The sequence below is a fragment of the Tachyglossus aculeatus genome, chromosome 5, assembly GCF_015852505.1.
Source record: "Tachyglossus aculeatus isolate mTacAcu1 chromosome 5, mTacAcu1.pri, whole genome shotgun sequence".
NCBI classification, from domain to species: domain Eukaryota; kingdom Metazoa; phylum Chordata; class Mammalia; order Monotremata; family Tachyglossidae; genus Tachyglossus; species Tachyglossus aculeatus.
This window is the reverse complement of record NC_052070.1, coordinates 44,330,144-44,343,996: the sequence shown is the minus strand read 5'-3', so window position 1 is coordinate 44,343,996 and position 13,853 is coordinate 44,330,144. Positions and strand designations below refer to the sequence as shown.

Genomic DNA, 13,853 nt, shown 5'->3' with positions numbered 1-13,853 from the left:
TCCCTCTGCCCTCCTCCTCCCTCCCCTCTCCGGAGACTCTGACGCCTCTCCAGAGAAGGGGGCTTTATTGTTCGCCGCGTTACAAAGGAGGAAGGGGCACGCACACATCACACCGCGTGGCGACCAGCTCTGGGGAGCGGCCGGATCTCGATTTTTTAACCCCTAACCCGGGCAGAGCCGAAGGTCAAAGTCGGCCCCGCCCGCCCGGAGGGTGTTCAGCCTAGCCGGTCCTCAAGGAGAGGAGGGCGGAGGAGGCATTCTAGGGAAACGGAGGGACCCCTGGGTCCGCCCCGTCAAGTAGCCGGTAAGTCGGCGGAGGGTCGGGGGGGTCGCTGAGGCTGCGGGGCGGGGGCGGGGGGCGGCATTGTTCCGGCTCCTTTCCTCGCCGCTCTCCCGCTCCAAGATCCCAGCCCCATTTGGGGATGCCTTGTCCGCCTCGGGCCTCCGTCCCCAAGCCCGTCTGAGAGACAATTCTCTCCGCAGGGGCCGCAGCTTCGGTTCCGCCTGCGCCCTGGTTGCTGCCCCTCGGGGGTTGTTGCTGTCCCGGGCTGGGGCGGGAGGTGGGGGGCGGAGCGGCGGAGGGTGACCCTTCCCCTGGCCGCCTCTCAGATGTCGAACATCTCCGCCTCCTTCTCCTTCCAGAACGAGAAGCTGCGGTCGATGTAGCGGCAGATGTCCTCGTTGCTGAATTCGCCCAGCTCGGCCACCAGCTGCAGGGAGTCCTCCCGGCCCAGAGTCCCGACGGGGCCCGGGGCCGGGCCGGGGCCGCTGCCCGGAGGCTCGGCCCGGGGGGGCGGCGGACAGGCCGGGGTCCCGGGGGCCTGGGGCAGTTCCCGGGGCGCCGCCGTTGCCCGCTCCCCTTCTCCCTCCTCCTCCTCCTCCTCCTCTCCGGGCTCCGCCGGCTCCTGGGCGGGCTCCGCGCTGTCCCCGAAGAACTCCAGCTTGAGGTCCTCGAAGCCGTCGAGCCAGCCGCGCTTCCCGGCCTCCACGTCCTCCAGGACGGCTCGGTGGAAGCTCCGGATCAGCTCCCACGGGTGGCTGCCCAGCCGGTCGAACATCTCGTAGCAGAGCAGGTGGCGGAACTTGCGCTCCTCGCGGCTCATGGGCATCTCCAGCAGCTGGAAGTAGCCGAGCATGAAGAGGTCCAGGGTGAGGCCGTCGTAGCGCGCCGGGGTCCCGCCCACGGGCGGCAGGAACTGCTCGGGCCAGTAGAGCCCCGGCTCCTGGCCCCGCAGCGGCTGCGAGGGAACCTGCCGCATGAGGCTCCGCCAGTGGCCCAGCAGCCGGCCCACCACCTGCCTCTGCTTCATGAAGGTCAGCAGGCGCGCGTCCTCGCTGGGCCCGGGGCCTGGACCTCCCTCCGCCGGCTCCATCCCGCCGGGCTCCGTCCCCCCGGGCTCCTCCGCCGCCGTGGCCGCCGCCGCCAGCACTTCGGGCCGCAGCCGGCGCACTGGGCCCTGGCCGGGCCGCTCGGCTCCGCTGCACGTCCACTTGCGCCAGTGCTCGAGGAACAGGTAGACGATGCGCTCCTTCCTCATATCGATGTAGTCCTGCACGCCGCGCAGCTCCGGGGGCCCCGGGAGGCTCCGCTGGAGCGGCTCCGCTTCGAATGGGGCCGGGGCCTCGTCCTCTCGCGGATCCCCCCGCGGGTGGAGGCAGGCCGGCTGGTGGGAGGCCCCGTCCGGGTGGAGGGAGGCCCCGTCCAGGTGGAGGGAGGCCCCGGCTGGCTGGAGGGAGGCCCCGTCCAGCTGGAGGGAGGCCCCAGCCGACTGGAGGGAGGCCCCGTCCAGGTGGAGGGAGGTCCCGGCCGGCCGGTGGGAGAGCCCGTCCGCCTCGGGCCCGTTGGCTGCGAGCTCCGTTCCTAGACCCCGTTCCGGCGGGAAGGCTTCGACCAGGCCGGATACGTACTCCTCCTCCAGGATGGGCTCACGGGCGGGCAGCGAGAGCTTGCGGCGGGGGCCGCGAGGCGCGGGGAGCCGGTCCTGCAGGTGCCGCTCGTAGTTGACCTTGAGGTCCTTGACCGAGACGCCGCACTCCAGGATCTCCCGCCGCACCTCCTCCCGGCTCCAGCGGAAGGAGCGGGAGCGCCCCTGGCCCGACGGCCCGGCGTCCGGGGGCCGGCCCGAGTCCGCCACCACCAGGTCGGCCACTCGTCGCGGCCGCCCGCCCAGCGCGGCCAGCAGCACGGCCATGCTCCGCAGCAGCTTGGAGATCTTGCTGCACCAGGCCGGGAGGTCGTCGGCGCGGCCCTGCATGCGCCGGGGGTTGACGGTGAAGCGCTGGTTGGCCAGCGCCGCCGAGACGGGCAGCAGCTGCTGCAACTCCAGCTCCAGCTGCTCCAGCTGCGTCTCCACCTTCTGCACCTTGAGCATCACCTGCAGGTTCTCGATCTGCTGCTCGATGCGGTTAATGTCCTCCTCTGTCATGAGCTCCCCGAAGGGCCCCAACATGGCATTGTGCGCCCGCGAGTACCTCCATCCCTCCGGGTGACAGCAGCAGCAAGAGCCGGGCTCCAGCTAGAGGCGGGAGACAAGAGAGGGGAGGAAAGGCGTCTCCCTCGGCCCGGCCCGGCCCGGCCCGCTGGCTGGAGGCTTTACATGTCCCGGGTGGTGTAATGGCGAGGCCGGCCGGGCTGCAGGGCCCGGGCTGCGCTGCAGGGAGGCGGCGGCGGCGGCGGCGGTGGCGGCAGGCCAGGAGGCGGAGGAGCGGGGCGCTCGCTGCGACGTGCGGGGCCGACGCGGCTCAGGCGCTCGCTGGTCGAGGTTCCCGCCGCTGGTCGCTCATTACATCACCGAGGGAACATGTAAAAGGCATTTAACCCAGCAGCGACCCCTCGGCCGTCTTCCCGGCGGAAGGGGGCAGGGGGCAGAGGAGACGAGCGAAGGGGAGAGGCAGGGACTAACCGCCTTGTCCCGGGCCCCCTCCCCCGGCCCCAGCCAGGCGGGCCCGCACGGGGGTCGGGCGGGACGGGTGCGGGGAGCCGCGACTCTGCACGAGGAGGAAGGCGGACAGCCTTGCAACTCGGGCTTGGGCGGGAGAGAAAACTTCACAAGGGAGGAGAGGGGTTGAGGGGGATGGAGGCCTGGCCCAGGGCTAAAATAATAGTAATGATGATGATGATGGTGGTATTTGTTAAGCGCTTACTATGTGCAAAGCACTGTTCTAAACTCTGGGGGGGATACAAGGTGATCAGGCTGTCCCACGTGGGGCTCAGTCTTCACCACATTTTACAGATGAGGTAAGTGAGGCACAGGGAAGTGAAGCGACTTGCCCAAAGTCACACAGCTGACAGGTGGCGAAGCCGGGATTAGAACCCATGACCTCTGACTCCCAAGCCCGGGCTCTTTCCACTGAGTTATGCTGCTTCTCTAAAAGCAGAAGTCCAGGGCCTCAAAGGGAGCATTTAGAGCCTCTGCTCTGGTCCTACGGAGCAATGAGCTCCTGGAGCACCGGGCAACCGCCTCGTCGGTCCGGGGAACGCCCCCAACATCAAATAAAAACAGGACTGGACCCAGAGGTCTTCTCGGGACACGAAGGACGAAAGTCCTTCGAAATGGGGTCAGCACTCGAGAGGAGGGGAAGGCAAGGGGCGCTTCCTGCGGTGGGGAGGTATGTTAGCCCACCCCTGACAGCAGAGGTACAAGGGTGGGTTTTTAAGGGAGAGCGTCTGGTTGGCGTCTTATCGGTAGGGAAGAATCCGATTTAGGGGCGGGGGTGGGGAGCGCTCTTTCCAGCCTGGCTCGGAAGCACTTGTCGGAGACCCGGGAGGGGCGAATCTGGGAACCCGGTCCTGGCACAGCAGTTGGGAATCAATCAGTCAATTGAATTCGAGTGCCTACTGTGTGCTGACTTTCCCAACAGCTTAGTACAGTGCTCGGCACGCAGTAAGCGCTTAATAAAGACGATTGAATGAATGAGTGCTGAGCACCGTACTAAGCGCTTGAGTTGGGGGAAACAATGTCCCCCGCCCCAAAAGCTAGAAGCTGGGAGGTGGCGGGCCCCATCGCCCCACGGAGTGTAGGGACGGTGGGAGGGGGTGGAAGGAGTGAGGCAATGTGAGGGCCGGGCCGCGGAGGGGAGGTAGTGTCTGAGGCCTCTCGGGGCCGGAGGGCGGGATAGGAAATTAGGGAGGGTCCGCCAAGACTTGCCCCCTCCCCCTCGGGCTCCGTGCCCACCTTGCGCCGCTGCTCCTCCTCCTCCTGTATCTTCAGCTGCAGCTTCCGCACCATGACCTGCCGCTTCCATTCGGGGATGGGACGTCCCTGCTCGTCGTACGTGGGGATCAGGGCCTCGATGTCCAGCTGCGCGCTCGGCTCCGGGGCCAGAAGCGGGACGCCGCCGTTGAGGACCGGCTCGGGGGCGCTGGCCGCGCCGGAGCCGGGGCCGGCTGGGGCTGGGGGACCCCTCGCCGGGGACGGGGGCGGGGGCGAGGCCGGAGCGTCCACCTAGACCGCGGGGAAGGGAGAGTCAGAGCTGAGCGGCGGAGTCGGGCTCGGGGAGGCCAGGCCCGCAGCGAGTGGACGGGGCGGGCCGGGTCGTACCAGGGAGGAGGGCTGCCCGCTGCCCGAGAACACGGTGGTCAGCCCCTTGCTCTGCGGCGTGGGCTTCAGACTCTTGCCCGCCTTGATTTCCGCCAGCAGCTCCGAGTTGTCGCCCGTCGGGGACATCATGTTGAAGGACTTGGTACCTGGGCGAGAGGACAGGTCCCCTTTCCCGCCGCCGTCCCATCTCCCTCCCTACGGAAGCCGGCTCCCTCCCCGCGGATGCCCAAGGGGACAAAGGGCGTCCAGCATGTCCCCCTGGGACCTCGGGGAAGCCCAAGGGTCATCGGCAGGGTTCCCCAGCGCCGATGTCCGGCCGCCTTGGGAAAACCGGGTGAGTCTGTTCCAGGTCTTCCCTCTGGACCTACGGGGGTGGGCGGCCTTCCCTCTGGGGGGCCAGCGGGCTCCTCAGCAGAAAAAACCCCGCTCCCCGGGGTCCGGCTGGCTCCGCCCCCGCCAGGCCCCTTCCCTGCTGCTCTAGGGCTGCCCCCTCCCCGCAGCCCCCCGACCGGGCCGGTCCTCACGCAGCGGGGCCGGGGCTGGCAGGCATCTTCCAGCCCTGCCGGAGCGGCCGCCTGACGGCTCCTCCTGAGCGTTCATGGAGGGTCCGGAGCCGGTCCCGGGCTGGGGCGACGGGGAGAAGGAAGTCCCGGGACCCTGCGGTCCGGCCGCACGGTAACAACCCCGGCCTGACCGGCGCGACCTTTGCCCCTTGGTGCCTCCCCGCGGGGCCGGCCGGGGCGGGGCGGCCTGAGAAGAGCCCGGTAGCGCCCGCCCTCTCTGTGTCAGCACAGCCCGGCGAACCTTGAACCCCGCCTCCGGCCCGCAGCTGGAAATGGGACCCAAGAGTCTGGCATCCCCCCCGCCCCCAGAAGCTCAGCAAGGCCCCGGGGCGCTGCCCTGCACGGGGGCGAGGCGGCCGGGATCCTCTATTTCCCTGCCCGCGGATAGATAGCAGGCAAAGCAGCCGCCGCCTATGCTTTTCCTAGTCATTTGCGTGCCGGGTTCGAGGATGGAGGGCGGAGAGGGTGGCAGGGCGGGGAGAACCAATAGCTCAATAGTCCAGTAGCCAGGCCGCTTTTCCTGGGGCGGGGAGATGTGACCTGACCGCGGCTAGGGGGGAGTGGGGGATGTGGCAGTCCACGGGCCCAGTGCCTCGGGCTCATTTCCCTAGGCAAAACGGGCGGCGAGGGACGAGGGGAGGGAGGGCGATGAGAGGGACAGAGGAAGGAGTGGGGAACCTTGGGGAAGAGGAGGGCGAGAGGAATGGGGAGCGCTGGTTCGAGCGGGATGAAAGGGGGATGTCCGGGGGAGGGACCGGACGCGGGGAGGAGGAATGAGGAGGGTCCGGAGAGGGGAGGGCGCGGATAAGGGGAACGCTGGCTGGAGGGGGGTGATAGTGGGGCGTCGGAGGTGGGGGTGAATATGAGGCGTCGAGGGGAGAGGGCGAGGGATGGAGACAGAATGGGGAGAGGAATGGGGAACACTGAGGGGAAAGCGGTGAATATGAGGCGTCGAGGGGAGAGGGCCAGGGAAAGAGCCGGAATGAGGAGAGGAATAATAATAATAATAATGACATTTGTTAAGCGCTTACTGTGTGCCAAGCACTGTTCTGAGCGCTGAGGGGCGCTGGAGGGAGGGGGAAGGGGGGAATATGAGGCATCGAGGGGAGAGGGCGAGCGATGGAGCCAGAATAGAGAGAGGAATGGGGAACATTGAGGGGAAGGGGATGAATGTGAGGCGTTAGAGGGAGTGAACTGTGAGGGCGTCATGAGGAGAAGCCGAGGAAAGGAGCCGGGATGGGGAGAGGAATGAGGAGCACTGCGGGGAAGAGAGGTCCATGAAAACGGTGGGAGAAGCGGGAAGCACTGGGTTATGTGGGGCGAAAAGAGCATGGAGGAATGGGGAATTGCTGGGGGAGGGGGCGGGGGGAAGGGAAGGGAAGGGCGGGGAGCGTGGGGGGCTCCGGTCGTGGCCTCTCGCACCCGCGGGAGCAGCCGGGAGAGGTTTTTCTGCTCTCTCCGACCCTTCCCTACTTTCCAACAAGCACTGTGACCCTGAAGCTCGGCTCGGTTTCCTTCTGCACCTCCAACTTCCCCGCCGCCACATCTGCGCTCTTACCTCCCCGTCTAAACTTCTCTCCCCAACTCTATCTGCGATGCCCTCCCCAACCAACCGATATTGAGCGCCGCCCCCAGCCCCGGAGCCTCAGGCAGGCAGGGATGGGCAGAAAGAAAGAAGCAAGTGGCCGTACTCACTCTTCCTGCGCCTCAAAGCTCTCACTTCTACGAGGCAGGGAGAGAAGCGACAGAGCAGTTAGGAGGGGAGGGACCCGAAGATGGGGGGAGGAGAAGGAGGATACCCAGAAAGAGGACAGGGAGCCCTTACTACCTGGCTGAGCAGGAGTAGAGGGAGTGAGGGAAGAGGGGAGGAAGAAGAGGGGGAACAGAGGAGCCCCCTCAGGGCCAACCGCCTCCCCAACCCTAGGGGTGGTTTGGAGCACAGCTGGGCTCTTGTTCCTAGGGGAAAGGGGGTGCAGGGGCAGCATTCAGGAGACCTAGCCCATCTGCTCCACCCCTTAGATCCTCCTCAGACTGCTTCTTTCTTCCCCAAGGCTGATGGTGGGTGGCTGAATGGGACTGAATCTTGGAAAATAGGAACCGGATTCAGGAAACTTCTTTCCTGTCCTTGCCTTCATGCAAGGGTCCAGGGGATCCAGGGCCAGGCTGGTAGGGACAGGGTGAGATAGCCCCCTAGGACACCTCCTGGGGTCTGTGAGAGACTATAAGCTTGTCCTCTAAATTGTAAGCTCATTGTGGGCAGGGAATGTGACTGTCAACTTTGTAATATTGTACTCTCCCAAGCACTCAGTTCAGTGCTCTGCACATAGTATGTGCTCCATTGATTCTGGATTGATTGGACTCTGGCTCTGTGGATTGACTGTCTTGGTGTCCTGGTTAGGCCAAGTTTATGCTTCTGGACAAAAAGGAAGCAGCATGGCCCCATGGAAAAAGCACAGGCCTGGGAGTCGGAGATCTTGGGTTCTAGTCCTGCTCTTCCACTGGTCTGCTGTGTGACTTTGGGCAAATGTCTTAATTTCTCTATACCTCAGTTTCCTCAACTGTAAAATGGGGATTTAGTACTTAAATAATAATAATAATAATAATAATGGCATTTGTTAAGCACTTACTATGTGCAAAGCACTGTTCTAGATGCTGGGGAGAGTACAATGTGATCCGGTTGTCCCAAGGGGGGCTCACAGTCTTAATCCCCATTTTACAGAAGAGGGAACTGAGACACAGAGAAGTTAAGTGACTTGCCCAAAGTCACACAGCTAAGTTGCAGAGCTGGTATTTGAACCCATGACCCCTGACTCCCAAGCCTGTGCTCTTTCTATTGAGCCCCATGTGGGACAGGGACTGTGTCCAATCGAATAGCCTTGTATCTCTGCTCCAGCACTTAAAACAATGCTTGACACATAGTAAATGCCAAAAAGTAGCATAATTAATGAAGGATGAAGCAGGGACTCCTGCCTAGAGTGGGTAGATCTGGTGTGGCTTTGGGGAAGAATTCCCTTGAGGCCTTTTCAGCTCCTAGAGAAATTCAAGGAAATCTGGAGCCCAAAGTGACTCATCCAGACTCTGTCTGGAATCACTCTTTCCTTGTGCCTGCCTAGTGAGGCCCTGCCCTGACACTACTCCTGGGTCAGGGCTGACCAGAACAGGGCTGAAGCCTCCTCTCTTCCTGGCAAACTAGTGTCTGAACCAGGCCCCAGCCTGACTGGCTTCATTTCTGCTGACCCGGCCTGTTTCACTGGGCTTACCTGAGCCTGAGCAAGCTAGAAAGCAGTATGGCCTAAAGGAAAGAGCATGGGCCTGGGAGTCAGAGGACCTGGGTTCTAATTATGGCTCTGTAACCCATCTGCTCTGTGACCTTAGGCAAGTCACTTCACTTCTCTGTGCTTGTTTCCTCACCTGTAAAATGGGGATTAAGACTGTGAGTTCTGTGAGCCCTATGTAGGACAGGGACTGTGTCCAACTCGATTATCTTTTATCTACCCCAGGGCTTAGTACAGTGCCTGGCACACAGTAAGTGCTTAACAAATACCACAGTTATTATTATTATTATAATACACCTCCCTCCAAATTCCATCCCAAAGCCACCATGTCCCGCTTCCAACCTGATTCCAAGTAAATAGGGCCTTTGGGACTGCCCCTCTAGACTGTAAGCTCACTGTGGGCAGGGAACATATCTACCAACTCTGTTATACGGTACTCTCCCAAGCGCTAAATGCTCTGCACATACTGAGTGCTCAATGAATGCGACTGATTGATTGATTACCCCAGCTGATCCCATTCCCCCCACAGGATGTATGATGGTGCTAGTCCAAGGAAGTAGGGGAGGAGAGCTCTGGTTCTGCTCACAAATCCCCCCTGCCTGTGCTTAGCCCAGTTTTGGACACAACATAAACAGTTAGCAAATACTGTTATCATTATGGTTATTATTTGCCAAAGTCAGGTCAGATTGAAGCTGGCTTGACTTTTCCTGGACTTGCAGCACTGGCTAAGCCCCATGTAGTTCTGGTCTTCTCAATCAGAGAGAAGTGTGGAGAGACTGGGTAAGGCCTGGAGAAGAGCAACAGAAAGGACTGGGCAATGGAGCCCTCGAGGAACTGGGGCTACTTAGGCTGGAGAAGGGAGGACCAGGGACTGGGTAATAAGAGTTATTTGATAAGAAAAACTAAAGGTCTTCTCCATTTCTACGGAAGACACTGTGGCCTAGGGAAAAAGAACATGGGTCTCAGTATCAGGAGTTGAAATCCCAGCTAAGAGACTGGCCTGCTGTGTGACCTTGGGCAAATCACTTCACTTCACTGGGCCTTAGTTTCCCCATCTGCAAAATGGGGGTTAGGTGGTACCCACTCTCCTTGCTTCCTCAGAGCCCTGGTGTGGAACTGGAATTGTGTCTGATCTCATTACCCTGAAGGTACCCCAGCACTTAACACACTGCTTTGGCACCTGGTAAGCTCTTAATAAACACCACCATAATTCTTATTACTACAGGACGAAAGGAAATGAGTTTAAGCTTCAGCAAGAGAATAAGGGTGATTAAACAGTGGTGAAATCTGCCAAGTACTATGCTCTCTGTTTTTTGAAATCTCTAAAAATAACTAGACCTTCACTGCCCCCACCCCTAATCTGTTATGGGTACTTCAGACCCCAGCTTGGAGTCACGGAACTGAACTAGGTCCACTCCAGCTCCAGGATTTGGGATTCTCTACCAGTCCCTCTCCTTCCTCCCCTCCTTCCATAATAATCTTGTATCTAGTCCAGGACTTAGTGTAACACTTGGCACATAGTAAGCACTTATTATTCTTTCCCTCCCACTCCCCCCCTCTTGTTCAGTGGCCCGGCAGCCTCTCCCTTCAGCCCAAGGCTCCAAGGGCAGGCCAGGACAGACGCTGCCCCTCCGGGCTGTGAGCCGGACTGACCTCTGGCCCGGAGCAGCCTCTGGCCTCCCGCGGCTGCGGAGAGTGGAAAGGCCGCTGCCGGGGCCGAGAGGCGGCTGGCGGGAGGGGAGCTGGGGGGTCTGGCCAAGCCCCCTTTTTCCTCTCCTCCTCCCCATCCCCCCACCCTACCTCCTTCCTCTCCCCACAGCACTTGTATATATATTTGTACAGATTTATTACTCTATTTATTTTACTTGTATATATTTATTATTCTATTTATTTTAATTATGGGCATATAGCTAGAATTCTATTTATTCTGACGATTTTGACACCCGCCTACATGTTTTGTTTTGTTGTCTGTCTCCCTTTTCTAGACTGTGATCCCGTTGTGGGGTAGGGACCGTCGCTATATGTTGCCGACTTGTACTTCCCAAGTGCTTAGTACAGTGCTCTGCACACAGTAAGCACTCAATAAATACGATGAATGACTGGGAAGGACCAGTGATGGGGGAGGCTCTTTCGGCGCTCTGTCCCCCCTTCCCCTTTTGGTGTGTGTGTGTGTGGGGTTCCGCCCTGTGGCCGGCTCGGCTGTGCGTCCCCACAAGCCCCCCGTTGCTTCTCCCCGAGACTCACTGCCTGTGGAGGAGGAGGAGCGGCGCTGGCTGCAGACGGGGCCGGTCCCGTCGGCGGGCAGGGCCGGGGCCGGAGTCGGGGCCGGGGCGCACGGGGCCTCGGGCAGCGGCGGCGGAGGCGGCGGCGGCGGCAGCTCCCGCTCCCTCGACGGCAGCTCCCGCTCCCTCGACGGCTTGCGCTCCGCCACGCTGCCGTTGTGCCCTGGGTTTCCGGAGAGCAGGGCCGTCTGCAGGGAAGGGGAAGCCAGGTGAGGGGGCAACAGGGGACGCCCCCCCTCCCCCGCCCCGAACCCCCACTCTGGCCCCCCATCCGTGGCTCCATGGACACAGGAGAAGTTGTCGTCGGGGGCAAAGGGGAGGAGGGAAGGGCAGTCCCCCGCCCCGGGAGTAATAATAATGACAATAATAATAATAATGGTATTTATTAGGCGCTTACTATGCGCCACGCACTGTACTAAGCGCTGGGGGTTGATCCAAGCTAATCGGGTTGGAGACAGTCCCTGTCCCACGTGGGGCTCACAGTCTCAATCCCCATTTTAAAGACGAGGGAACGGAGGCACGGAGAAGCGAAGTGACTTGTCCAAGGTCACGCAGCAGACAATCAATCAATCAATCAATCAATCGTATTTATTGAGCGCTTACTGTGTGCAGAGCACTGGACTAAGCGCTTGGGAAGTCCAAGTTGGCAACATATACAGACAGTCCCTACCCAACAGTGGGCTCACAGTCTAAAAGTGGCAAGTGGTGGAGCCGGGATTACGGGAATCTCCCAGGTGGGGCCGGGAGGAGCTCGCCTGCCGGCTGGGCCCAGGGCGCGGATAGACCCCGGCTCCTTTCTCCCCGGGCGGGTGGGGCGCTCACCTCCTCGCTGTGCGCCATCCCCGCGCGGGCTACCAGCGGCTCCCCGGGAGCGAGGCCCAGCTGGCGGTAATAGTCCCCGGTGCTGGGCTGCTTCCCAAAGGTGCGCGATTTCCGCCCCGAGTCCACCCTGCGCAGCCCGTCCTGGCCGGCGTCGCGGGAGCTCAGCTGCGAGGGAGGAGCGCGGGGCGTGGGCGGGCCTGGGGAGGAGGGCAGGGGGCAACTTCTCCCCTCCGACCCCCAACCCCGGTCCGCCGGAGGAGCCGCGATGGGGCCGAGAGAGAGCCGGGCTTTGAAATCATGAAATACCCTCCCCGTGGTTTAAAAGAGGTAATGCTCCTCTTTCATTCATTCGTTCAGTCGTATGTATGGAGCTCTTACTGTGTGCAGAGCACTGTACTAAGCGCTTGGAAATAATAATAATGGCATTTATTAAGCGCTTACTATGTGCAAAGCACTGTTCTAAGCGCTGGGGAGGTTACAAGGTGATCAGGTTGTCCCACGGGGGGCTCACAATCTTAATCCCCATTTTACAGATGGGGTAACAGGCACAGAGAAGTTAAGTGACTTGCCCAAAGTCACACAGGTGACAATTGGCGGAGCTGGGATTCGAACCCATAAACTCTGACTCCAAAGCCACTGAGCCACTCTTTCCACTGAGCCACAGCAACAAAGGGAGACAATCCCTGCCCACAACGGGCTTACAGTCTAGTCCTCTTAAAGTCCTCTTAGTCCTTTTACAGTCCTCTTAAAGTGATTAACTTAATTCAGGAGGTAAAGCGTATTTATTGAGCGCTTACTATGTGCGGAGCATTGTACCGAGCGCCTGGGATAGTTCCATACAACACAATTAGCGGACACGTTCCCTGGCCATAAGGAGCTTACGCTGTAGCATTCATTCATTCAATCGTATTTATTGAGCGCTTACTGTGTGCAGAGCACTGTATTAAGCGCTTGAGATAAACTTTGACCCCGGAGAGCCGGGCCCGGTCAGCTGCCTTGAAGCCCGCTCGGCTAGGCTGGCAGCCGGGCTCGGGAGCCCGAAGGAAGGGTCAGTGGAGCCGAGCCAGCCCAGGGCCGGGGATTGCTGTGGGCAGAGCGGGGGCGGCCGCCCCATCTGGTTCGGGGGTCAATCAATCAATCAATCAATTGTATTTATTGAGCGCTTACTGTGTGTAGAGCACTGTACTAAGCGCTTGGGAAGTACAAGCTGGCAACATATAGAGACAGTCCCTACCCAACAGTGGGCTCACAGTCTAGAAGGGGGAGACAGAGAACAAAACCAAACATACTAACAAAAAAAAAATAAATAAATAGAATAGATAGGTACAAGTAAAATAAATAAATAAATAAATAGAGTAATAAATATGTACAAACATATATACATATATACAGGTGCTGTGGGGAAGGGAAGGAGGTAAGATGCGGGGGATGGAGAGGGGGACGAGGGGGAGAGGAAGGAAGGGGCTCAGTCTGGGAAGGCCTCCTGGAGGAGATGAGCTCCCCCGCCCCCCTCGCCCGGGAGCCGGGCCCCGCCATCGCCTTGCCCGTTGCCCGCTCGCCCCGGGCTGCAGCCGGTCCTACCTGCGCGTCTGTCCGGCTACGCCCCGCTCTGCCGCTGCCCGCCTCTGCCCACCTCTGCCCGACGGCCGCTCGCCCGCCCGGGACCCGACACCTGCGCCACCCGATCTGGCCTCTCGGGTTACAGCCCACGGCCCCAAGCCTATCGGTCCGCGGCCCTGACATCACTCGGATGGCCAATCGCCGCCTCTGCGACCTCCCCGTATCCTCCCCCGTCCCGGCCATCGAGCGCTGCCAGGGGCCTGCCGTCCGGGGGCCCTCGCCCGCCTCCATGCCACTTGCTAGCCCCGCCCCGAGGCGGGTGAGCCTTTTCGCCGCACCGCTCAGTGACCCCCTACTCCCCCCGCCCCCTCCCTCTCCCCAGCCCAATCCTCTCTCCTCATCCAGCCCCGAGGCCCTGGAGGAGGCGTCAATCGTATTTACTGAGCCCTTACTGTGTGCAAAGCACTGTGCCAAGTGCTTGGGAGAGGACAATACAACAAGCAGATACATTTCCCGACGTGTGTGTGTGTGTGTGTGTGTGTGTGTGTGTTTGTGTGTGGCGAGGGGGGTGGCGGGGACAGTCCTGCGCCTCCTGGGCTTTGAGCTCCCCGAGGGGATGGTCCAGGACATCTGGGACCACCCTGCGCACCCGCCCCAACACCCTGTCCTCGGCAGCTTCCGGGGGCCCATAGAGGGGAGGAAACGCCACCAGCCCCCTTCCTCCTCCCCCTACCCTCCGGCCCCCCGCATCTCGAAATTCGCCTAGGTAAGTGACACCGACCCCTGCCTCCGCCTCGGGTTTCCTGGGGG

General features: G+C 61.2%; 1 protein-coding gene across 2 annotated transcripts in view; it reads right to left on the bottom strand.

Annotated features, from left to right (window-relative positions):
* Positions 1-13,853, bottom strand: part of ESPN (espin) — a 58,332-nt gene that overhangs the window by 2,182 nt on the left and 42,297 nt on the right. Inside the window, exons 8-12 of one of the 2 annotated variants that reach the window (XM_038747184.1) lie at positions 11,484-11,648; positions 10,624-10,849; positions 6,800-6,826; positions 4,480-4,687; positions 4,176-4,362 (exon numbers count right to left, since the gene is read on the bottom strand). In XM_038747184.1, the coding sequence (XP_038603112.1) occupies positions 4,176-4,362; positions 4,480-4,687; positions 6,800-6,826; positions 10,624-10,849; positions 11,484-11,648 (813 nt within the window). The remainder of the gene's footprint in view (positions 1-4,175; positions 4,363-4,479; positions 4,688-6,799; positions 6,827-10,623; positions 10,850-11,483; positions 11,649-13,853) is intronic. The other variant, XM_038747186.1, reaches the window with a different exon arrangement.